Source organism: Xenopus laevis, chromosome 9_10L (assembly GCF_017654675.1).
Source record: "Xenopus laevis strain J_2021 chromosome 9_10L, Xenopus_laevis_v10.1, whole genome shotgun sequence".
Classification (NCBI taxonomy): Eukaryota; Metazoa; Chordata; class Amphibia; order Anura; family Pipidae; genus Xenopus; species Xenopus laevis.
In genome coordinates, this window is record NC_054387.1 from 117,751,263 (window position 1) to 117,777,609 (window position 26,347).

At 43.1% G+C, this 26,347-nt stretch overlaps 1 protein-coding gene across 2 annotated transcripts in view; it reads left to right on the forward strand.

Moving 5' to 3' along the window:
* LOC108701647 (protein kinase C beta type) overlaps positions 1-23,881 on the forward strand; it is a 136,569-nt gene extending 112,688 nt beyond the window's left edge. Inside the window, exons 13-17 of one of the 2 annotated variants that reach the window (XM_018236566.2) lie at positions 1,351-1,489; positions 2,306-2,386; positions 2,484-2,591; positions 8,996-9,136; positions 23,344-23,881. In XM_018236566.2, coding sequence (XP_018092055.1) covers positions 1,351-1,489; positions 2,306-2,386; positions 2,484-2,591; positions 8,996-9,136; positions 23,344-23,496 — 622 coding nt within the window. In that variant the 3' untranslated portion in view covers positions 23,497-23,881. Of the gene's footprint in view, positions 1-1,350; positions 1,490-2,305; positions 2,387-2,483; positions 2,592-8,995; positions 9,137-14,497; positions 18,622-23,343 lie in introns of those variants that run through there. The other variant, XM_018236565.2, reaches the window with a different exon arrangement.
* The last annotated feature ends 2,466 nt before the right edge of the window (positions 23,882-26,347 follow it).

The window sequence follows — 26,347 nt, forward strand, 5'->3', positions numbered from 1 at the left end:
TCACGGGACTCCAAGGTGACTTCTAATATTTTATTATATTACAACAGGGGGGTATGTTATTTATTATAATACACAACCGCTGAATACAAATGATGGCATAAAGGTGGCACCTTCTGTATAAGGCTTATGGCAGAGGGTGCACATTCTTCTCTTTCTAGAAAGTTTCCCATTCAGATTGATCGTATGTGGCAGTGTTGCTTTCCGGCACTTCTCTGCCATCTCTATACTGGTGGGAAGAATATGCTCAGTGTTCCATAGCTCCAAATGTTAGGCACCCCTAAGTGATTGTATTTAATTACCTGACACCCTGGAGAAAACTTGAACCGACACAGGGTTCTGCCAGCAAGCACCACGGAGCAATAGTCTTCCTGCTTCTTCACTTTCAAATTTCCCCGGGCAGACGAATGAGCAGTCAGGGTCGGACTGGAGCATTGGGGGCCCACCGAGTTCCAAACTTCCAGGGCCTGTGCATGCGAACGGTATCGGTTCAGCCTGTATACCGTTTTATTTTGCTGGGCCAGCTGATTGGGGAGTGGGTCGGGGCCTGCGGGGCCCACGAGGTTTTTCCTGGTGTCCCGCCGGCCCAATCCGACCCTGTGTGCAGTAGAAATAAATAGCCGGCTCTTACGTTAAAGTTCGGGTCTTGGAAAAGGATCGCTCCGTGGTGCTTTCTGGATGAACCCTGGGTCAGTGCAGTTTTCTCCTGATAGAAGCACTGGCCCGGGGTGTCAGGAAAGTAAATACAATCACTTGGGATGCCTAACTTTTGCCACCCCCAAGTGACAAATGACTTTCCTTTGCCTTTAAAGGAGAAAGGAAGGGTGTCAAATGTTAGGCACCCCCAAGTGATTGTATTGACTTACCTGAAACCCTGGACGGTGCTCCTATCAGCAGAAAATTGCACTGGCCTGGGGTTATACCAGTGAGCACCACGGTGAGATCTGCTTCCTCTCTCATCACGTGGTTTCGAATGCGCAGTAGATCGAAAAGCCGAACTTTAAGTCGGCTATTTCGTTCTACTGCGCATGCGTTTGCCCGGGGAAATTTGAAGACAGAGGAAGACGGAAGAAGATCTCTCTGTGGTGCTCAGTGGAATAACCCCGGGCCAGTGTAGTTTTCTGCTGATAGGAGCACTGGCCTGGGATTTCAGGTAAGTCAATACAATTACTTGGTGGTGCCTAACATTTGGCACCCCCAAATGCAAACAAACTTTCCTTCTCCTTTAATGCACAAATTCTAAAATTTCTTAAGGGTTCAGGCTGCATATGAACAAGAAGGTCCCTTCTAGAGTCCCCTCCTTGCAAGGCAGTAACATTAAGGCACTCAAGGATCAATCTCCCACTTTCACAGGGACCTAAAGCTAGATAACGTCATGCTGGATTCAGAAGGGCACATAAAGATTGCAGACTTCGGCATGTGTAAGGAGAACATGTGGGATGGGATAACGACAAAGACCTTCTGTGGCACGCCAGACTACATAGCTCCCGAGGTAACCGTACCAGTTATATGTATCAGGGCTAATAGGGGCTCATATGCAGGGAAGTGTTTAACAAGCCGTTTCTCTGACAGACAGGGGATTTGTTTATGATAAGGACTAAGCCCCTTTGATCACAGTTCCTGACAAATCCGTGGTCGTTTTGTATCAAATCACAATGTAACTGTGCTGTGCTCTAAATTTGCCTTTGAAACGTGGCTCCGTATTGACCCATTAATGGGGCTTCAATATCTAGCTGAAAATCAGGCAGATAGATATCTGTCAGGTTTAAAATGCCATTGGGCAAGAGCCACATTGGTACAGTAATGCAGGCCCAGTGATCTGCTCCATATTTGCAAGCATTCCCATAGACAGCTGCAGCAACACTGTCTGCGGAGTTTATTTCTACCAAGGCAAGCAATATAGTATCTCAAATATGCAGAAATACATGTTCTGTCCATGCTATCAGCAGTGTCTATTGGGAACATAGTGTTTATTTATAATGGGCAGTGGCTGTAATATTATTTTCTTGTGCAGCCTTTTTTAACACTACTGGGGCTCCTGCCCCTTTAAGGGGTGCTGTTCTCGAATGCCATTCTCTGGGGAGCTGTGTAGTTGACTAGCCTGTCACACATGATCTCACCCTGCATGTATTTTCATTAGTCCGCTAGATCTTGGATTAAAAAGCCCATGAGAATTTCCAGCACAATCAGCCCCCCCTTTTCTCCATACAGGACTCTGGGGTGCATCCAGCGGCTCATGTGTTTACATAATATTATCTGTATAAAACGTTACAGGCACCGCTAATTATCCTTTTTTTACTGTATTCAGATTATAGCTTACCAGCCCTATGCCAAGTCAGTGGATTGGTGGGCATTCGGGATCCTGCTGTATGAGATGTTAGCCGGACAGGTAAATGGTCCTCCGTTTTGTTATCCTGCTGCTACAATATGGTAAGTCCGTTTATAGAGCTTTCATTCACTGCCTGCTTCTTTCTCATTCTTCCCAGGCTCCTTTTGAAGGCGAAGATGAGGATGAATTATTCCAGTCCATCATGGAGCATAATGTAGCATATCCCAAATCAATGTCCAAGGAAGCTGTGGCCATCTGTAAAGGGGTAAGGGTTATGAATATAAGCAGTCGAGGACGACCGTATGTAATATACAGTGGCCTTTGCTTATTGATATAGGTACAGATTTGCTGCAGTGCTGTAAACCAGACGTTAAAACAAATGTCTAGTTCAGGGATCCCCAACCTTTTGAACCCGTGAGCAACATTCAGAAGTAAAAAGGAGTTGGGGAGCAACGCTAGCATGAAAATGTTCTTGGGGTGCCAAATATGGGCTGTGATTGGCCATTTAGTAGCTCCTATGTGGATCGTCAACCTACATTGAGCCTCTGTTTGGCAGTACACCTGATTTTTATGCAACCAAAACTTGCCTCCAAGCCTGGAATTCAAAAATAAGCAGCTGCTTTGAGCAACATCCAAGGGGTTGGTGAGCAACATGTTACTCACGAGCTATTGGTTGGGGATCACTGGTCTAGTTCATAGATATGGGTGGCACCACAAATTTGTAAATAAGGGTCTGAGGGGGAAATGTAGTAAAATGTGCTGAAAAACAGTTAACCCATACTGACCAATCTACTAGTATTTACTTTGTGACCTGTTTGAAAGGAAATATCTGTTTTTTATTGGATACTAGACCTGCAAATATTCATACTTTTTATGTATAACAAAATCAGTGTTTTTCAAGATACCATTTGATACCAACTGCTCTTCCTGTAGGCATTGCTCAATGTGTTGGCATCTTTCTTCTTCAAGATAAATGCCATGAGTTTGTCTTTGTGCTGGGGCTTATAGGCTGGGTGTTCTCCTGGGTGTTTGCTATGGTGCCCTGAATGTTCCACACGGGTCACAAGCATAACCCTAAACCCCCAGTTCCAAATAATTCTGCTGGAGCCTGACATCCCATTTCCAGGCAACTTTTGACAGATATTGAGTCACAACGCCAGTGTCCTTGGACAGCCTAAGCCTTAACTGTACTCTGTAGAAGCATTACAAGTTTAATCAGCCTGCTTTGGAGGCCCCACTTTTGGAGGCCCTTTAGTTTACAACAGGGTTACAGTGGAAAATACCATATCAATCATTTAGCCATACTTCATGAATACCTACAACATCATAAAGGTTTTCACACCAGATCACACCCTAATTTTCCATCAAGCTGGTCTTTTAGCTGTATTGCATAGGATTGGAAATAAGCATGATCCCCAAATCTAACCCTGACTGGCCTTTCATGACTTTAGATTTTGGAAACGACTCGACTAAAGCAGTGAGGAGTCAGGCCACTTAGGGTGAGATTTGGGGGGGGGGATACTGCTGGAAGCTCAGCTTGAATGTTATGCTGGGATCTTGGGTGTACACAGTAGAACAGGGGTCCCCGCACATTCTTTAACAGTGAGCCACATTTAGATGTAAATAAAGTAGGGGAGCAACACAAGCATGGAACAAGGTGGTGCAAAAAAGTGCTTTGATTTTAAATTTGGTAGCCCCTATGAGGACTGGCAGACTACAGGAGTCTCTGTTTGGCATTACACCTGTTTTTCATGCAACCAAAACTTGCCTCCAAGCCAGGAATTCAAGAATAAGCACCTGCTTGAATCAGGAACTATTTCAGTGCAGTAGAGCACCAGAGTGGAACTCCAGGCTCCATTTAGGTCTCACCAGAAGTACAAGTGGCCTCACCGTTTCAGAGGCACTGCTATAGCCTCAAGCCAACGCTTTATGTTTGTTTTACATGCCATAAAAATGGTGACTTTCATACACAATTAACATTATATTAAATGTTAAACTGATTTTTATAATCACTTGGAATGAATATATACAGATATAGATATGTTGCGTCTGGAAGTTTGCTGCTGTAATCACACCGGTTCTTCCCATCCTCTCCTTCCTCTGAACTTCTCAGGAGACTAGTTTGCACTTGGTGACCTAGTTTCTTCACTTGCTTACCTGACACGCCGCCATCTGCTCTTCACTTATTGGCAACAGCGAACCCACAAAACGCAGACAAACAACAGATAAGTCGGTATTGATTCTCTCAGCTCTCTACTGAATCCAAGTCTGGAGGATACTCTCTGCTTTTTGCAGATAATTGGCTGTTTGGGGCTGAATTCTCCTGCGACCCATTTGGTCTGGTGAACGTGCACAGATCGGTGCAAAGACGCTCTCTTAACCCTTGAAACAAGAAAGCTAACCATCCTGCCTACAATTTAGCTGCCTAAATTTCCTGCAGTGTGATTGTACCTTATATCTTGGGTGTTTGTCTAGTTGTTGTGTAGCCTTTATTCTAGTCTATGTGCAGGCTGTTCTGGCCCTTTTTTACTATAGAATGCTCTTACAAACTCTGTGGAATAATCCCAACTTTAGTCCAGTCATATACCAAAGTTATCATTTTCTAACTAATCTATAAGGGTATTTCTGGGGACACCAATAGTGAACAAACCCCCAGTACAATCACATCAGTGCTGACTGGTCATTATGGAAGAACCATTAATATCTGTTTGTTTACGGGGTCACCAGTTGTTTTAATACACTTCTTACAACCCTTGCCTTGTCTTAGGTTTTTAAGGCCTCATTTCTGATGGAAGAGCAAGGTGCTCAGTACAAAAGCACCCCTGTTTTTTTTTACCTTGCCCCTATGTTATTATGTGTGTGTGAGCCCATAGGCACAATGATTGTTACCCACATCCAGGGCCCATCCTCATAATATATATATATATATATATATATGTATTTGAATATATATATATATATATATATATTCAAATACATATATATATATATATATATATATTATGAGGATGGGCCCTGGATGTGGGTAACAATCATTATATATATATATATATATATATATATATATATATATATATATATATATAAGAAGGTCCGCACTCTCAGGTCTTAAAAAATAAAAATGTTGAGGCCGAAACGTTAGTCCTTTAGTCAAGAAACATTTTTATTTTTTAAGACCTGAGAGTGCGGACCTTCTTTGTAGATAGATATTCTAAAGATTTTGGACACTGCACCCAGGCATTTCTGTACTTAATGACGAGAGTGCCGACTCCTTCACAGTTTACTATATATATATATGCCAGTGTGTATATTTAAAGCATGTTTGTAGACTAATAGGCACTTTGAGAAACGCCTTGGAGTAGGCCGAAACGTTAGTCCATTGCTCGCTATGCAATAAGAACTTCTTTTGAATTTTTAAGACCTGTGAGTGCGGATCTATTTGGGAGGATATATATATATATATGCGTGAGGTGTGTAGGACATGTGTCTCTACCATACCTTAAGTATCATTTAGGATGTTAAAGGCAGCAGTGCCAGCTGATGTACTGTACAGGGACCCCTTGCACCCATTAAAGCTTTAAAATTTGTAATCAAGTGCAAGGTGCTCAGCTATGGTGCATATGTAAAGTCCATGGGCTCTAAGTTGTGCCCCTTGGCGTTCCAGTGAATGCCCTCATGTTCATCATAAGAATTTACAAGTATTGCCCATTAAACACTCCCCAACAAGTGTCTGAACTGGCGCATCTGTGTCTATGCATAGGAGAACACCTGGATATCCTTCTCGAGAGGGTGCAATGCCCTGCCAGGAAAGGGCACGTCTGCATTTATTCAACATTTGGCAGGCTGTTTCAAAAATAAAAACATAACCAGAGCAAAGGGCAAGGTGATCCAAACATCTGCTTGGGCAGTGTCAGCCCTCCTGTCAGGAGAAGATGAGGGTGAATTGGCACAGGGAACAAGGCAGAGCATTATGCGCAGATTCCAACTTTATGGCTGTATAATTCTGTGAGCAGCTCTCTCCCTGCCAGCCTGAGATAGTGGCATTTTCTGCTGCAGCACACAGGTGGGCACAGAATTGAAACAGATGTCTGTTTTTGGTTCAGTTTCATTTATGCTCATTTTTATATCCCCCCACCCTTTCATATTCCTCAAAAGGCAAATCCAGTTCTTCTCGCCTGCACAAAGCCCTGCGTTATAAATCAACACTCTGCTCCCGGAGTGTGAAATATGCGCCATTATGCAGAACACACTTCAGCAAGACTGCCGCCCGGGGCCACACACCTCCGCCGTGTTGTGGGGAGTGGGAGACACATGTTGGGAACACACAGAGAGAGAGACTGGCACACGTTGACTGATTAGACACACGGATCAATAGACAGAAAGTGCTCCCAGCAGCGGAATGCAGAGGCTGATTACAATTGATCTGCTCCTTATATCTAATAGGGAATGGCTGGGGCCATACGGGGGGAGTTAGAATTGTATCCGCGGCTTATGCCAAGAGGCACTGACTCATGTCCTGTACTATGTCCAATGATAAACCGTCCCTCATTTTCTGCTGGAGCTGTGGAATGGTATTTGGCCAAGGATATTTAAAGAGGCAGAGCAGCTTTTATTGACATGTTGCTTCTATATCAGGGATTAACTCCATCCTCTTTTGGCAGGTTTTAAAGTCCTGTTTTTATTAATACAGGCTTTTTTGGCCAGTTTTTACCACCAAATAGGACACACAGATTGCCCTCACTACTTTTATCCCTTCCAGCAATGTTCCTTAGTAATGCCATGAGTATTGCGGTATTCATTGGGGTTGTGTGCTACACATACATCTCTTGTACACCTGCCTCTCTCTTTTCAGTTCAGTGCCATAGATTCAGTATATTGGTGCCACAGCTCCAGAATATATATGTCACAGCTCCAGAATATATATGTCATAGCTTCAGTAGGCTGGTGCTTTTACTTCAGAATATCTGTGCCACAGCTCCTCTAAATAGGTGCCACAGCTCCAGTAAACAGGTGCCACAGCTCCAGTAAATAGGTGCCACAGCTCCAGTAAATAGGTGCCACAGCTCCAGTAAACAGGTGCCACAGCTCCAGTAAATAGGTGCCACAGCTCCAGTAAATAGGTGCCACAGCTCCAGTAAACAGGTGCCACAGCTCCAGTAAACAGGTGCCACAGCTCCAGTATATAGGCGTCACAGCTGCAGTATATAGGTGTCACAGCTGCAGTATATAGGTGTCACAGCTGCAGTATATAGGTGTCACAGCTCCAGTATATAGGTGTCACAGCTCCAGTATATAGGTGTCACAGCTCCATTAAACAGGTGCCACAGCTCCAGTATATAGGCGTCACAGCTGCAGTATATAGGTGTCACAGCTGCAGTATATAGGTGTCACAGCTGCAGTATATAGGTGTCACAGCTGCAGTATATAGGTGTCACAGCTCCAGTATATAGGTGTCACAGCTCCAGTATATAGATGTCACAGCTCCAGTATATAGGTGTCACAGCTCCAGTATATAGGTGTCACGGCTCCAGTATATAGGTGTCACGGCTCCATTAAACAGGTGCCACAGCTCCATTAAACAGGTGCCACAGCTCCAGTAAACAGGTGCCACAGCTCCAGTATATAGGTGTCACAGCTCCAGTATATAGGTGTCACAGCTCCGTTATATAGGTGTCACAGTTCCAGTATATAGTTGTCACAGCTCCAGTATATAGGTGTCACAGTTCCAGTATATAGGTGTCACAGCTCCAGTATATAGGTGTCACAGCTCCAGTATATATTTCACAGCTCCAGTATATAGGTGTCACAGCTATATATTATATAAGTTATATTTAAATGACAGCTGAAGGGCAATAGTAGGACAGTCCTTTTGTATATAAATATTGGGGCCCCCTCTTTCCACGCTCTTGAAATTTAAGGTTAACGTCTTTATTATCAGTTGTAAACCATTGTCATGCAGATACTGTACACCAGTTACACAATTAACCTTCAGATGACAGTATTAACTCATAGGCATGCTTCTGCTTTCCCTAGTGGCACCACTTTCATTCAGAAAGCCTTCCTCCGTCGTCTCATTAGTGCCCTTAAAGGTTAATACATTCAGGGTCAAAATCCAGTGCAATGGCACTCAAAAGAAAATGATGCTTACAATTTCTTTATGAAGTATTGTATGTTTAATGGACATTTTGAAATAAAGATGCAGCTTATTTTTGTCGCATGACATTTATCCTCTGTTTAGATACCCAGAATAGGGCTGCTATACCAATTATTAAGTACACCAGCCCTATGCAGACAATGGTATCACCAGATCTCACCTCTTATCTTCTGGATTGGATGCCATCAGTAACACCTTTCTCCTGGATATTGCATATCAGGACCCCCAGCAATGACTGGGCCCCATACAGAAGTACTGATTGGACTGCTCTACTGGTTGGCCTGTTTTGTTGATTGTCTGGTTCTCTGCATTGTTGTTTGCAATGTACTAAGCATGCATATCAGTCTAGAAGCAGGGGAGATCTTGGATCCAGATCTGCATGGATTGATATGGCATCGCATCATATTCAATTTCTAAGGCTTTAGCTGTGCCACAAGTGTATTTTCTTATCTTGAGGTTTACAGAATAACAGGAACGGTCTTATTTTATTCATGGTGCTTGTTTCCCCTTTACAGCTGATGACAAAGCATCCTGGGAAGCGGCTGGGCTGTGGCCCAGAGGGGGAGCGAGACATTAAGGACCATGCTTTTTTCCGATACATAGACTGGGAGAAGCTGGAAAGAAATGAGATCCAACCCCCCTACAAGCCAAAGGCGGTGAGTCCTACAAGAACGGGCAGCCTTTCACTTTTTCACCACCTGCTGAGTGCACTGTGCGCTGTGATTGTGCGCTTGTGTACTCACACTTGTGTGTTTGTCTCTTGTGGATTTCTTGTGTGTTTGCTCTTCCTCCTTGAATGTCTGTGTTTGTGCACAAGGCAGCTGTGTGTCTCTGTCTCACATTAACACTATAGTTGTGTGATTGTGCAATGTGCTTGCTGAGTGTACACTGTTTGTGTTGCTGCTGAATGTTGTGTGTCTGTACCCAGTGACTTGTGTGCAGTTTATACTTGTTGTGTCTGTGCATTTTGCGGAGCCGCTGTGTTCTTTTGTTTGGAGCCGTATTGTATGTCACAGCAAGTGCGTCAATTATATTTGTGCCGTCAGTCATTCCCCCTAGAATTGCAGGAGAATATTGCATAGAGCTATTAGTCCGGGTCCCTCCATGCATACATATTTGTGTTGCGGCCTTCTTGAGACGCCACTCAGTGAGCCCCAAACATGGCGAGCAAGAGTCTGCGGTCACTAATATGAGGAAGCAGAGTTAACTCTCTACAATTCATTTCTAAAGCATTGGCCTGAAATCCTCCTCGTGTGCCCCCTGACAGTGATGCCATTGCTTTCGCTACTAAGACACAAAGGGCGACATTGGCGGTATTCCTCTGGCATTTTTTGTGTGAATCTTCATTTTAAATGCGGAAGGGATTATTTACCCTTTAATGTGTTATTTCTCTACTTCTCCCTGAGCCTAACATGTTTGTTGTATTTTCTTTAGCTTCCTCAACATAACATTTTACGAAGCGCTGGCAATCTCTTTCCTGGTCACTTGGCTGTACCAGGGCAAAAGAATGCAGAGCGCCGAGGGGGTGAGCGTTGCTCCCTCTTTTGGCTTTTTTGTAACAGCGGTCAGTTTCCATTGGCGTGGTTAGGGCGCATCCCTCTAAATATGAAAGGAAGGAATGTGAGCTCTTTCTATAAGAGACTCCATTTTTAATCGTCCCTTGACAGAACCCATGATCCTTTGCGCCCACCTGTCCAGGAAGTGCTTAGATATCCAGTTCGGCCCGAGGGCTGAGTAAAGCTGTGGTGGTGTGGGAGGAGCAGGGTGAAACGTGGCCGGGTCACGTGACTGCTCCACACACTCCACCCCTGGCTCTTGTTTGCCTTTCTGTGACCTATTTTAGCATGAGCAGGAGAGGCTGAGGGATTCTGACAGTTTACAAGACAGCAGCAGTCTGAATAATTTAATCTTTGGAGTTTGCAGCAACAGTTATTAAAAATGCACCATCTGTTTTCATGCCTCGTTTTCAGCGGTACATAAGGAAGTGCAGCATCTCTCTCTCTATATATGTTCTATAATGCACCATTGTTTAGTGTAGGGAACAAACACTCATTCCCCTGACTGATATTCTTTATAGAACCAACATTCTGATGACATTTACTCTACATTCCTCATGTTCACTGCAAATAGACCCTATAAGGAGACAAAATGCCAACTCACATGAATTCTTTAGGTTTCACCCTCTTTTGCTCCCCAGTCTTCAGCCGCCCGCCACAGCGCACCAACTGCTCCCTGTAATTTGCACCCGAATTAACGTAAAACCCGTCTGGGAAAAAGCATTAACAATACACTCGATTTACCTCAGAAAACAGCAGTGGGCAGGGCAAGGAGCGTGACTGGGGGCACGTCCATGACTGGGGTTGTCAGGGCAACTGAAATATAAGACTTGGTGATCTTTAACTTTAATAAAATCCCAGTGGCCATGATGAAAAACCGGGATCAGCAATTGAGTATAAACCAGTAAGCAGATTCTGTCTCAACCCTCGGCATGGCCTGTCCATGTTATGCAATCCACTTAATGGCCGTGCAATGTATTGGAGGCTTCGGGGCATGGATGGTGAGCAGACAATATACGTGTGTCTCTCCTGCATGCTGTGCCGGTTCATTGCCGGCTCCCTCTGAGCTTGTTTGGGGAAATTCCATCTATCCGACATGGTGGTATATATATATAAAATATTATCCTTCGGATTCGGGTGCTTTTGGATTCAACAGAAGGATCCCCTGTTAAATCACACAACCCATCAGCATTCCAAAGGTTAACCAAGTCAATGTGTAGATGTCATGGGCTTAAAAGTCCCAGTAATAAAATAAAAAAAATATTTTTTGCACATTAGGGAACAGATAAAAAATGGCTGATCCTAGTTTAGTTACTACAGTGAAAATCAAGACTTCTCTAAAACTGCTCTGATCATCATACAGTAATTATTTTAGTTTTATTTTAGTATTTCCGTTCCCGGTCCTTTAACGTGCTCGCCCTTCTCGCAGTAGCATTGCTTCACTCCTGGTATATCTCTGCCAATCCCATTTAACACCTTTCAGCACAGCGAATGCCCAGGACAGTTTGTTACAGTCAAGTGAGCAGGAATTAAGGGTGAGAAAGCTGGAGCTATAGAAAGAGAGCATTAGGAAACGTAAAAATGGGTCAGTGGATAATAATGGCGCAAGAACCAGATGCAGCATATAGAGGTTTGAATGACGAGCCCCCCCCCCCCCCCCTATATTTCTGCAAATAAAAATAGTCTTTTTGGTCCCAGTTGTTGTTTCAAACCCTTTCAATGGTAAATAATGAAGTGGCATGTATACGGAGAGGCAGGATTACAGCATTGCGGGTCAGGTTAGAGTGATAAGCTGCTCCAGTAGTGATGAGTGATGTCACAATGGACACCATGGTTTAACGTGTGACTCCGCTGTGGCTGTATGGCAATCTCATAGCTATACACCCGGGTGTAGGATGCTTATGTAAAGGTGGCCATACACAGGCAGATTGCTGCAAATTTGGGTTCTTTAGACCGATTTGGCTGCTTATCTGTCCGTGTATGGGGACTTCCAACAGGCCTCCCCGACCAATATCTGGCCAAAAATCGGCTAGAAGTTGATCAGGCAGGTTTAATTTTTCCCTCCGATGGCGGAGCGCATGGCTAGTTGATGCAGTCCTCGTCCCTTTGGCGCCTATTCAAATCGTGGTAATCAGATCTTTTGACCCTAGAGCACACTGATCGGATTAGCCTTTGGTGGACATATCAAGGAAAGATACGCTCGTTTGGCGACCATAACAAATGAGCAGATCTTATAGTGTATGGCCACCTTAAGACAATATTCAGACATGCAGAGCCTCTAATCTCTGTCACTGCAAGCATTAGTAGAAAGCTGGCTGTGCATGGTCTGATAAAAGCTGCTGACTGTCCAGTCGGCATCTTATCAGACTGTGTATGTGGCCCTTGGGAGGTCTAATATCAAGTGCAGATCCCATCAGGCAAGTGTCTTCTCCCAACAGGTTTCTGTGACCCCCCCCCCATTATGATCAGATCCTTGGCCCTCAAGGCCAAATAATAGGAACATTCCTATTTGGCCCACCATGTTGGTGGACAAATGAATTAAAGATCTCTTCACTGAATGACATTGTAAAATGGGCCAGTTTATGGTCCATCGAAAGAAGCTGAAGAGAGAAGGAGCTGCTGCTGTTGGCCTGAACAGAACAATAGAAAGGTGACCATACATATTTGATCTTACAAAATGAAATCAGTCACAAATAAAGACACATATTTCCAGATTATTTTGCTGCACAGGTACAGATGCAAGCTCCATTTTAATTTTCTGTGACAATGCCTTAGAGGAGTAAACGTCATGTTTTCCCCTTTATTAGAGTAAAGGTATCAGTCCTATGCATCAGCACCAGCAGCCATCATTCTTTTTATTTTACCTAGACCACTGTAGGACAATGGAGAGTATTTCCATATTATACAGACAGACCTTGCTGTATTTCTAATGTCGATATGTGTCACTACACTGCCCCTTTGTCACCTCAGTTTTTATGCTTGATATTTTGTTGCTTCAGTAGCCCATGTCCCACCATATCTATTGGTTGCTCAGAGAAACATGTTTGCAGGCAGCAGTTGTGCCGATGCACCCCACTTGCATTCATGTTTATTGCCTGCTGTGGGGGCCTCCCTGCATTGACTAACACTGTGCAGCAGAAAAACCCAAAGGTAGGAAACCACACAACATTGCTCTGAAAGAGGCACCACCATCACCCTTATTTTCATTGCTAGTAGAAAAGCTGCACAGATTGCAGCCTGCAGGCATATCACATGAGTTGTTATTCCTCCGATGCATAGAACTTCCTTGTGACAAAGCATTTCCTGGCTCCCGACTTTATATCCCGCGCGGTGCTTATATTGTTTATGTTGCTTTATGTTGTTCCATTGTTTTAACACCTGTTTTGTCCATGCTGCTTGCCACATACTGAGAATTTTGCTGGCTTCACATTAGAAAATGGTCTCAGTACATCTGGCTCTGTCCTCAAACTCCTGGTTAAATTAAGAACCTCCGAGGCAATTTATTTGTAATATAAAGTCCTTGTTCCCAACACATGGTAAATCATGCCCAACTATCTTGGGGATAGTCTGGTGAACATTGTGCTTACAAGCCATGCATCCAGTTACTGGAGAATGAAAGTAAAAATACTTGAGGCACTCATTCCCAGAGTACATCCGTACAAAGCTTGGCACTGCTTCGTTTTTCATGCTTCCAGGTGTCCCTTAATATTGAAGTAAGTTGACCTGAATCCTATAGGATCCATGGGCTGACCTGCAGTGTGGGCAGGTTTAGGCCAAGAAAATGAATTCTGGGTATGGGTTTGGGAAGGTGGTGGGTCAAACTTCAATTAGGGCTTGGCAATATCATTTTTCCAGTGTCTTCTCTCTGGTGGCTGATGCCTCCAATTTATGATTTATGAACATAGGGAGTTGGTGTGGGTCATAAAATGGAAAAGAACATTGGGTGTGGATTGGGAAGCAGCAGGTTTAAGTTAGGGTCACTGGCTGAATTGGTTCCTTCTCTGCTGCCCAGAGAAGCATCCCTTCAAGTTGCAAGGGCCAGCTAGTTCTCAGATATATAGATAGTGACCAGAAAGCTAATTTTTGAAAATCGTTTGGGTGGTGACCAGGAGGTTATTCATTGAAAACCCAAAGTAGATGTCATCATGGTCTGGATGGTAACCAGGAGGTTATACTTTGAGGGACCAAACCAGATGTAAAAATGGCCTGGATGATGGATGGAAGGTCATTCTTTGAGGACCCAAACTAGACATGCTGAGCCACATCTAATGTGAAGTTATAGTTTAAATTTCTTTGTTTTTTGTTTTGTTTTTCTTTCTTTAATCATTTATCTTCACTTATTTCAATCAAAATGTTTTCCAACTCTTTTGTTTGCTTTGACATCCCTTTATTTTTATTTATTTATGTTTATTCCCATTTCCCGTGCTTTCTCTTTCTCCCTCCCTTCCCTTCCTCTCATAGTGCGGCCGAAATGCTGAGAACTTCGACAAGTTTTTTACCCGCCACCCACCAGTGCTCACACCGCCCGACCATGAGGTCATCCGGAACATTGACCAATCAGAATTTGAAGGCTTTTCCTATGTTAACTCTGATTTTTCAAAAGAGGAGGAGAAGAAGGACTAAAGATGGGCCTGTCCGAGGACTAGGCAGCCCCAAACTGTGCATCGCCTCTCATTGGGTGCCCCCATCCATCTGGCTGGCCCTCTCTGCACAATTCTCTCACCCTGCGTGTGTGACCATCGCCTCGCTCTGTGGAGAGCCCCCGTAGTCAAATCCTCTTGTCTCTATTAGCAAGCAAAGAAAAAAATGTGCATTCAACTGTTTAAAAAAAACAAAAAAAAAAAAGAACAAATATACCCAGTCATTAGATAGAGCATGGATATTTGCATTAACAGTGTAAGCTGGGCAACCTTTAATGAGACCAATTCTATTTTTATGGCAAACCTATCATATATCATCCATGTACTGTACAAAGTGTTTCTCTTGCTGTGCCCTTTCTCTATGATAACCTTACTGCTTCTGGCTGTGGTGGGTGTGGCTTGGCATTTACAGCATGGGACCAAATCTAATCAACCATCCACAGCTCCCCCCCCCCCAAGAGAACATATCAATAACTGTGAGATTGTAACTGGTTCTGATGGATTGTTGAATGAGACCACAAACCCTAAATAGTGATTGGCCCTCTCTTCTGACCCTCTTCAAATGGTCAAATTTGCCATTTAGGGTTCTGCCACATTTCTAAAGTTTTTGGACATTGCTCTGATCATGCTCCACATCACCAACCACCCCCTAATAATGGTTTATGCCACAATGGAAGTGGTTTGTATAGGGTCCAGTGGGAGATCAGTAAGGAATTGCTGACCCATTGGGTCTCTCAATGCTGTAAGTGTAACCCCAACCCCTTGTTGGGTGCTGGCAAGTTATCCATACTGCTTGACTGCATTGTTCCCCTCAAGAGGGTAAGTGTAAGTGCTCTTTTAGCCCAGCACCTTTCCAAACATCCCCTGTTGTGGTTGAGGGGACTCTATTGTAAAGATGGCAGAACAAGCCTTGTATTTAATTTTAAATGGGCCAAACTGTATTGACGGCAAACTTCAGCAGATGTTCCCCTATGACTGCGCACCCCCCCCCCCCAAACACCACCATCCTTTCTGCATGAGCGAAGGAGATAATGCACTAACTGTGGAACGGCCTGAGGCGTCTCTACAAATTGTCCTTTCTGCATGCAGCTTTGGCCATGCATTAACCCATTACCTTGCGCACGATGTTCAGCAGCAGGAGTCCGTGTGCAAGTCTTCGGGTATGGGTTACTGACCTTTGTTTATACAAAAATCTGGGAAAAAAAGGTCATACTCTCATGTTTTGTGTCAAATGAAGGTTCTAGGCTGACATTTTTGGCAGTTTTTTTTTTAAATATTGTTCTTATTTATATTTTAAAATAATGTCTGCCTTCTAAATATTGTCCTTGCACACAAAGCCCAATGAAGTCACTAGAATAGCTCCTCTGCTTCAGGGAAGGGGGGTTAAATCTCCCTATATTCACAAAGGATTTTATTTATAATAGCCAATATTCTGGATGGGTCGGTCTGTACTCCTTCTTTGTCTTGATAAGTATAGCGTATCTCAGTCAGATGCTGTTATGATTGATGCAGCTTCCTAAGGAGTCGGCTGTTGCCCATGTCCCTTTAAAAGAAGCAAAGCCACCTTAGTTAAGTCTCAGCTCTGTTGGTGTCATAGTTGAGCCCATAGTCCTAAGCCAATCATAACCAGTTCTTATTATCCATATTCCATATCTATATGGATATCCAAGTCCTGGGGTCTGTGTCCACTGTAATGCATGTCATCACCGTTGGCCATAAAGTAACTATAACAAGCTGAGCCTGGTCTGGACTGGTGGTTTCTGGATTATCCCAAACCATGAACAGTTTTTAATGTACAGATTTTAACTGCCTACAAGTAAAGCTTTGGAGGCTAAGATGTTGAAGGAAAATCAAATTCAACCTAAGGGTTTTACAGCCCTATAACAGTAATGATCCAGGCTTTCAAAGTTGTCCATTGCAGCATCCTGATCTTCTCATCTTGTTAGACCATCTTATGTGTGTCAGTGGCACTGCACATGCTCAATGTGCTCTGGGCTGCTGTTGATAAGCTAAGCTTAGGGGCTGTACTTACTGTATATTGTGTGTCCCTAAGCTCAAGTAAGTGAGAGCAGCCCAGAGCATGTGATGTGAATCAGCAGAAACATTTTATAGTGGTGACTTGGTAGAGAAGTCCAAGACCTCCTTTAAGTGTAGAGCTTGTACAAAAGCTCCATTAGACTGACATTATTTTCTGGGAGGGCTTCAATATCTGACAAAAAGGCCGACTTGCAGACTTCTGACCATCTTAAAACAATAAGGCAAGATAGAGCGCTGCCCAAATGTGCTTCATGCATTTTACAACTGGAGTTTCAGGATACAATCACAAAGGGCATATGGTCATCTCTCAGCCTGCGTTTAGTAGCCGACCTCTGCTCTGTGTAGCTGCAATCAGCCCGACGCTGTGTTTGTCAGTGGAGCTACACGGAGCTGTGGATAAGAGCGGATGCTCTTCTCTCCGGCTGCCTACAAAACACAGACGGAGAAAAGTGGGCCGTATGCCACATGTGACTGTGCTCTTATCATCATCTCATAGGGCAGTAAGTGGGAATCAGACAGATGGCTATGATTGAAACCTTAGGGCAGGGGTATAACATGTAAATGACACTGAGGTCTGAATTTGATGGATAAGGCTAGGGCCAGACAATATCATTGGGGATTGTCCACAGGTGGAGAATCCGCTGCGCCTCTAGCCTTTTGAACTACAGGCAGATTTCATGTGAAATGCAAAATGTTGCATTTTGCGCCGAAATCCACCGCGTCTGCCTGCACCCGAATGGAATCAATGCTTCTAGATGAAAAACTCTGTACTAGTAACTGAAAACCAAAAGTACGGCCATGGGCCAAAAAGACATAGAGAACGGTCAACCCCCCAAACACCAGTCTAATATGCCTGCTCTATGGTATCATCTGAGTTTTTTCCCTTAGACCTTATAGGTATATGGCACTACTTAGTTATAATTGACTGAGAAATTGTCCGGTTATTCAGATTCCTGCCTCTAACTGCTTTAAAGGTACAGTCTACAGTAAATGTTCAACACCTAGTGTTTTAATAAGAAATATACTCTTGATTTTTGCCATTTGTTATTACTAAAAACAAAAAAAGCTTTTTATTTTATTCTTCCTCCAAAGGGTCTCCAGAAAATAGAGCCCATGCCTGTTGCTACATTCAGGTGACCTGAGTGCAGAACCGCACACCATGGGATAAGTAGGACAATACTATTGTTTTGCAGATGAGCCAAAATACAAGATACCAGGGAGACCCCATTAGGTAAAAGGTCCAAGACCTCAGTTGAGACTGATGAGGTTCTTCTAACTCATAGTGATTGTCATCTTCTAGTAGACCTTCCCTTAGTGACCAGAAGACCCCAGCAGTTGCCCCCTAACAGCTCTGCAATTCAGATTTCAAGGTGCTGCTCAATTAATGATGGTGATGTACTGTATACGGTGAGGTCATTAAGATTCCCCGTATTTAGGGTACTTAGTAAAGAAAATTGTGTCAATGCAGCTTCAGCGGGGGATCTTGCTCAGATTCCTTGACTACATGTAATTCCTCTTATCAAGGAAGGCAGACATCTGGTGCATTTTGTGTATGGGGATAAGAAACTGACAGTGTTGCAGATGTTGTAGTCCAGTGACAGCTGTGAGAGCTGCAGGCTGTCCATTCCTGTTCCATACAATTTATATCTATCTTGTCTCATTGTGACATCTCCAAAGCCAAAATGGCACGTAGACCCTTAGCAGAGAACTAATAGTTACAGTATTTTGCCCATGTACTGTAAGAAGGGTAAAGCTTTCCATGGCTACCTCCAAATTGCTCACTTTTTCTTTTTTTACCCCCACTGTATTGTTTTTGTTCCCATCATATTCTGTCGTCTGTATTGATCCTCTGTTGTCAATGTCATGTGCCAATGAAACTTTCCATGCCAATAAAACGGAACAGATGGATTTCAACATCTAAACCCCAGGTTTCAAACATGAAGTCATATCTACATCTGTCACCCAGAACCCCCTGATTGGAACCGTTCCCTACATACGCATGTTCTTGGTAATTCCACAGATCAGGTGTCCCCAACTTTTCTTAGCCATGAGCAAGATTCAGATGTAAAAATTGGGGAGCAACACAAGCATGAAAAATGTCCCAGGGTGGTGTAAAATAAGTGCTGTGATTGGCCACCTGCTAGCCCCTATGTGGACTGGCAGCCTACAGAAGGCTTTCTATGGCAGTGCACCTGGTTTTTATGCAACAAGAACTTGCATCCAAGCCTGGAATTCAAAAAGAAGCATCCGCTTTGAGGCCACTGGGAGCAACATCTATGGTGTTGGTGAGTAACATGTTGCTCCTGAGCCACTGGTTGAGGATCACTGCCATAGACAAATGGAAGAAAGAACCTTATTTGTTTAGGTTACCCGATGACTTTATCCAAATGTACTAATTTTCATTACCTAGACCCAGCCAACTGCCTACATTTCCTTTGTAGAAGCAAAAACAATAAGTGAAATGTCCTTCATATTTCAATTCCAGATATTATATCATGATACAAAACATGGGCATTTACAGTGACTCTTCACTTTTAGTCTTGACCTTTGACAGCCGTCAACAGCCTGTTGTATAAGTATAGACCTAACAAGGTCCTTGGTAAAATATATCAACTGCATGCATGTGATTTGTTTGTTGGCCCCAGGGTGGTGAAACGGGATGAACAAGCAGATCTAACCACATATGGCTTTAGGTCAGCAGATAAAGATACTATCTAAACCTACCCACCCCATATTATATATTGTCCTTGCAACATTTAATGTTAATTTTAGCTAGCCATGTCCAAATTAGGGAAAGTAGTGTGACTGATTCAAACCTGACTGCCTGGCCACCTGGTAACTAGAGTTGTCCATTTTGGGAGACCACAGCCTCCATAGAAACAGTGATTGGTTCAATTTCCAGACTGAAGCGCTCTTAAAGAGATCCTATTGGTGGGTAAACAAGGTCTCAGCCCCTTCCATGGCAGGTTGAACCCTTTCCACCTCCAATATAGAGAGCAATGTGCTTGCCTCAAAGAAAGAGGAATCGGGTGCATTGTGGGTAATAAGCGTGTATTTATTGTAAAGAGCCCAGTGTCCCCTCATATGCCTCAGTATATGAACGCTTATCTCTGACTGAGTAATTCAATTACTAGGTGGCTTTTGGCAATGCCATTGAACTGCAACCCTAGTCAATAGGCCACACTGACTCCTGACTTCTTGCAAAAGGCTTTAAAAAATACAGATGGTCTTTGGGGAATGATAAGAAGATTCCATACATATAAATATATAAAATTATGCAGTTTCGATTAGATGAAAGGAAACAGTTAAAAAAGTGTAGTTGCACTTTAAGGGCTGGTAATCTCTAGCTAAAGGCTTTGTATCTTTTTCTTTACAATTCTACGTATTGCTCCTTGCAGTCCAGGCAGGACAGGCTGTCATTCTGAATGAGTCACAGTGTGGGAGACACTGAAATGTGCAATGGCAGAGATTTCTTCTGTACAATTCTTATGTCAATGATAAACGCTGTATTGGTGGGTGAGGGGACAGAGCAGCCTGTACCAGCTCTAGATCATTGGCCAGTGGTTGGCAATCTATAGACTAAGTGCTTTGAGTGCACATGGAGTTGTGGACGGACTCTTTTGGTTCCATTTGCATGGCGAGTGCATTAGCGAAATCGTGCCGAAAGGGTTTGGCTGCAACAGGGAAGTCCACTAACACATAGTGGGACCCTACACTTTACACCTGCCTCATTGGCGAGCAATGCGAGCTTTGCAATTTATACTTGGGCTTAGCAGCAACAGCTTGGGGCCAAAAGTTATACCATGCGCTGGATAAAGCCTAGAAATCTGACCTTTTCTCTGGGTTTTCAGTAGGGATGCACCGAATCCACCATTTTGGATTTGGCCGAACCCCAGAATCCTTTGCGAAAGATTCAGCCAAATACCGAACCAAATCTGAATCCTAATTTGCATATGCAAATTAGGGGTGGGAAGGAGGAAACATTTTTTACTTGTTTTGTGACAAAAAGTCATGCAATTTCCCTCCCCTAATTTGCATACGCAAATTAGGATTCGGATTTGATTCGGCCTGCAGAAGGATTCGGCCAAATCCAAAACCTGCTGAATCCCGTACCGAATCCCGGAATCAGTGCATCCCTAGTTTTCAGGCAAAAACATAAAAAAACTGAGCAATTCAGGGAAAAAGGCCAACTTGGGTTTTTATCGTTTTTTTTCCCATGATCTGATTAATTCATTTTATTAATAAATAAGGTCAAATCTAGCATGGGAGTTTGGTCGTGGTTTTTTAAAAATAAAATATATGAGATCATTTCACATTTTAGTAAATAAAGGCAGTCAATTCATTGCTCCGCATCTGGTGCAACTGACCCATCATCTGAGTCAGCGTTTCCAAATATAGAGATTACAAAAAATATATTCTTTTTCTATGAGGTTCAGATAAGGATAACAGAGTCGGGGACGGACTCTTTTGGTTCCATTTGCATGGCGGGTGCATTAGTACAGGCAAAATCATGCCGAAAGGGTTTGGCTGCAACAGGGAAGTCCACTAACACATAGAGGGACCCTACACTTTACATCTGTTTCATTGGCGAGTCTGCGTGTCCTACCCTTAAACGGGTAAACGTTTTGCACTCGGGCTTAGCAGCAGCAGCTTGGGGCCAAAAGTTTTACCCCGTTAGAAAGCAGAGCCCTTTAACCTTGCTTTTCACCATTTATAATATAATATTTATCATCCTACTCAGTAAGAAAGAAACAGAAATCATTAAGTCCTTTTTTGAACTTATATTTTGCCCTAATATAGAGGGCAGAGCATGTCAGTAGTTGGGTTTGTATTGTATTTATTAAAGAGACCTAAGTGAATTAACCCCCGGAAGGCTCAGGCAATGCCAGTAGCCTCTGTGCGTGTCCCTTTATCACCCCCAGGCCAGAGCTAGGGCAAAGCTCCTTGTAGCAGGGCAAGTCTTGGAATAGAGAGATCGCCGGGGCCCACTTTTTCATGCAGCATGCTCTGTGTAGCGTAGTGGAGCGGTTGCCTGGTAACTGTCAGAACATGTAAGCTCTGGGCATCTTGCAGAGAGATGGGTGAAGATGTGCCGTTCCTGCAGGGGCTTAACCCCTACACTGCCAAGCATGCCGGCAACATATTGCAGGGTGGCTGTGGCTGCTTAGATCCTCCAAAGGACATTAAATCATGTTTTGTTTATAAATGTATATATATATATCTACATGGGTCTAATTCTTCCATTAGAAAATATTGGAAATAAAATATGCATTTATTATAACTAAAATTGATATGGAAACTCTATGAATCTGCACTCGTATTTGTTCTGTCTCCATTGTATAGGGTAACTAAAAATCTCCTTATAAAGTTGGGCCCAATGGCTTTGGGTTTCCTTCAACCAGTAAGTCAATATCATATTTGATACAGCCCCTCCAATCAGGTCCCTTACCTTCCATGTTTCATGGCCTTTCTGCTCCTTTCTAGCCCACATGGAGAGCACTGTGTTAGGGTGCAGGGTATATAATATTCACCCCTACCCCACCATGCATTCTTTGCCCCATAGAACTACAGGAGAGCCACACCAGTGAAATCTAGAAGGTAGGTAAAGCTCTTCTTAAAATACATTGGGCTGCCGGCCATAGAAAGTGAGTAAAGGATTTATAAAAATCCCACCTTATGTGCAAGGTTTGGTTGTCCTTTAAACCTCAATGGCGCCCACCTTTTAATTCCTAGTATGCCTGAGGCTCTACATATATTTTAGAAATAAACATATTTCTCTCCAGGTCACTGTAGTCACTAGAGTTGAAGTTGAGACTGTCTAATTCACTGGCTCATCCTTCGGGCAGAGCCAAAATTTGCCCCTGTGGCTCATAGGACAATGAAAAAAATAGTAGTGTGTAGACTCCTAGCGGCTATGAGGGCAGCTGTAAAAAGAGGGCATGTTATGTCCCACCATCTACTCAACGATAGTGCATTGGCATATTATTGCTTGGAAACAATAGCAAACCTCACAATTAGCAGATCTCAACGTGCAACACCAGGGTCCTGAAATGCAGACCAAATGCTTAGATATTGACCGTTTTATGGCCTGAATGAGCAGATTTAATAACATCATGGCCTCAATAACATCATGATCAGGTAATCTATAAAAACCAACGGTGATCCAATGGGATGGCACAATGGCAGAACTGTCTACTGGGAAGGCCCATACTTGCAACAAGTCTCATTTCTTAGGTTCTTGGGTTCTCCATTGAAATATTTGGTAGCGTCAATGCCAGTGGGTTTTATGGTAAGTGACTAAGCATCCCGAGGGAACATTTCTACAAGTACTTGAGAAGAATAACTGGCATGTCAAGGAAATTGTTTATATGGTCTAAAATGTAAGCATCACAATATCAATGATAACAAACAAGACAAATGGGTGACAGCGGTTGCCTGGAGTGGACTGAGTTGGGTGTGTTTGTGTGAAGCAGGGCATGTATAACACATCAACTCTACCATGTCCATCAGCATATGGCAATTGTGCCAACCCCACACTGGATGATGTGGTACCATCCATTCAGCTAATCCTTACTTTATGCTCTCCGGCTTGTATAACAAATAGTTTGTTCCCTTCTCTCCCTTATACAGAAGGACAGGAAAGACACCTCTAATTTTGACAAGGAGTTCACCCGCCAACCCGTCGAGCTCACCCCCACCGACAAACTCTTTATCATGAACCTGGATCAAAATGAGTTTGCCGGATTCTCCTACGTGAACCCGGAGTTTGTGATCGTGGTGTAGGACAAGCTCTCATTTCATGGGACCAAGCGGTAAAACGTAGTCTTCACATGAACAAAACCTTGGGTTGGACCTCACAGGCTGGATACTACCAATGATCGCTTCGTGGTTGCTGGAGAGGCATGGTGAGCAGGCCCTCCTGGTATTGGAAAGGTTTAATCTATGTTTTAAACCCATTTTTTGACGCAATGATGGTATTAGATGCATATCTTGGACGTTTCAGTGTGGTCTGACCCTGAAATGCTTAAAGATGTTAACCACTAGACAAGCTTGCCAGGTAGACTATGTGAGTCCTTCATTGTTAAAAACAACTGACCCTCAACACATTAGCTCTCAGATTGGCATCCCTTAAAGCCCCACGTAAGGGCCAGGCTTTTTGGGGCAAAAACTCAAATTTCTCATGGAAAAAAATTGAATTTTTCAATATTTATTATACCCAATGCTGAAAAAAGCCAGAATCTGCAAATCTGCCATCTCAGACCTGTTGAGGTCCTGTATAAGTCAATGAGAGAGGCACCTATCTCAATTTGAAGTTATCGTGATTTGTGCGGGGTTTAGCCCGAAAATCCGACTTTTTCTGGTTTTCGGGCACAAACATGAAGAAATCGAGTGTTTCAGATAAAAAGACCAAAAAAACTGAGCAATTCGGGTTTTTCGCTTAATTTTATCAATTTTTTACTGCGATCTCATTAATTTGGGTTAATTTATTAATAACTAAGGTCAAATTGAGCATGGGAGTTTGATCGTGTTTTTTTTTTAATAAATATGAGATAATTTATCTCATATTTTATCTCAATCATTGTACAAACCAGGATATTGCTGGAGTTTCCAGCCCTTTCTTGCATAGTCAGGCAATTTATTGCTCCCCATCTAGTGCCACGGACCCATCATCTGAGTCAGCTTTTCCAAATTTAGAGATTACAAAAAATACATTATTTTTCTATGAGGTTCAGATGAGCATAACTGAGACGATGGGCTTACACTTGAATTTAGTTCTCTACAGCAAAACAGATGGACCAAGCTTTGACTTCATGGTGGGACATGGTGAGCAATTTGAGCCTTATCTCTAGATAAAGTTTGCTTTATATCTATTAGTTTCCACTGCTGTGATTTGCATTTGCCCGTGAATAGGTATGTATGACAAGCTTGCCAGGTGAAGTCCTTATTTGAAGACCCAGAAGATCTCAGAATTGACTCAATTCTGTCAGGCACCATGGCTTGCATTTGCTCATGAATAGTTATGTTTGGCACTTCATTTCTTGTCAAGATAAAACTCCAAGGTGTGCCCATTAGCTAGCAGATGGATCACGGGAAAAGTAGCTATGCAAGATTGATAGTACCTCGGTTGCCTTTTCCTACTGTAGCTGACATTGGTTTTAAAGGTGCAATACATGGCAGTACCTCTAAGATCTCCTCCAGCTCCAGGTTTGGAATAACGATCTAGAATAGATTATGGCAATTTGGAGAACTTCAATAAAAGAATATTGCTGTAAGAGTCAGTGGCTGCATGGCACCAGTGAAAGACTAGAGTCCCCCCCCCTCAAGCCATTGATCACATACCAAAATCATTGCCACTACCAGAGCAGACCTAGTGTAGATATGGGGCCCTTGGCAAATTGAAAAGGCTAGGGCCATTTATTAAAGTGGATAAGTCTGGGATCTCCGACCCTCCTGCTGTTGTTGAAGGGACAACATTAAATAACACAGCATACAGTATGTCCCTTGAACTTCTATTTAAAGGGATACTGTCATGGGAAAAAAATGTTTCAAAATGAATCAGTTAATAGTGCTGCTCCAGCAGAATTCTGCATTGAAATCCATTTCTCAAAAGAGCAAACAGATTATTTTATATTTAATTTTGAAATCTGACATGGGGCTAGACATATTGTCAATTTCCCAGCTGCCCCAAGTCATGTGACTTGTGCTCTGATAAACTTCAATCACTCTTTACTGCTGTACTGCAAGTTGGAGTGATATCACCCCCCTCCCTTTTTCCCCCCAGCAGCCAAACAAAAGAACAATGGGAAGGTAACCAGATTACAGCTCCCTAACACAAGATAACAGCTGCCTGGTAGATCTAAGAACAACACTCAATAGTAAAAACCCATGTCCCACTGAGACACATTCAGTTACATTGAGAAAGAAAAACAGCAGCCTGCCAGAAAGCATTTCTCTCCTAAAGTGCAGGCACAAGTCACATGACTGGGGGCAGCTGGGAAATTGACAAAATGTCTAGCCCCATGTCAGATTTAAAAATTGAATATAAAAATATCTGTTTGCTCTTTTGAGAAATGGATTTCAGTGCAGAATTCTGCTGGAGTAGCACTATTATCTGATGTGTTTTGAAAAAAACATGTTTTCCGATGACAGGATCCCTTTAAGTTCTCTTTAAATGCCCCTCCGTGCTCTAATGAAACCTTAACTGTTGTACAGTTTTCAGTAATATTGAGGCATCGTAATGAGGCCCCATAATAGCCTCCGGCCACCACCCATCTTCTTCTTTACACATGATGGCAACGATAGGGAGAGGTGCAAAAACACCTTGAATATGTGATCATCTGCTTCTTTGTGAAATGCAAATGTGCTCTGTACTGCAGGTAAATATGAATAGACGATCTTAATGTATTCTGTACTGCAAAATGGATATACAGACAAATTCCTATATGGCAACGGAGAGAGCTCCTTCTATTGAATTCAATAACCCCCTTTTGTTGGGCACACTGGGCCCTTTTTGCTTAACAGAAGGAATAGGCATTAATTATTAATCCTACGGGGCAAAATTGCACCTGGAATTTTGCCGTCTGCATTTTGCACCTTGCCCTGAATCCATTGTGCAAAGCCCAGAGCTTCAACT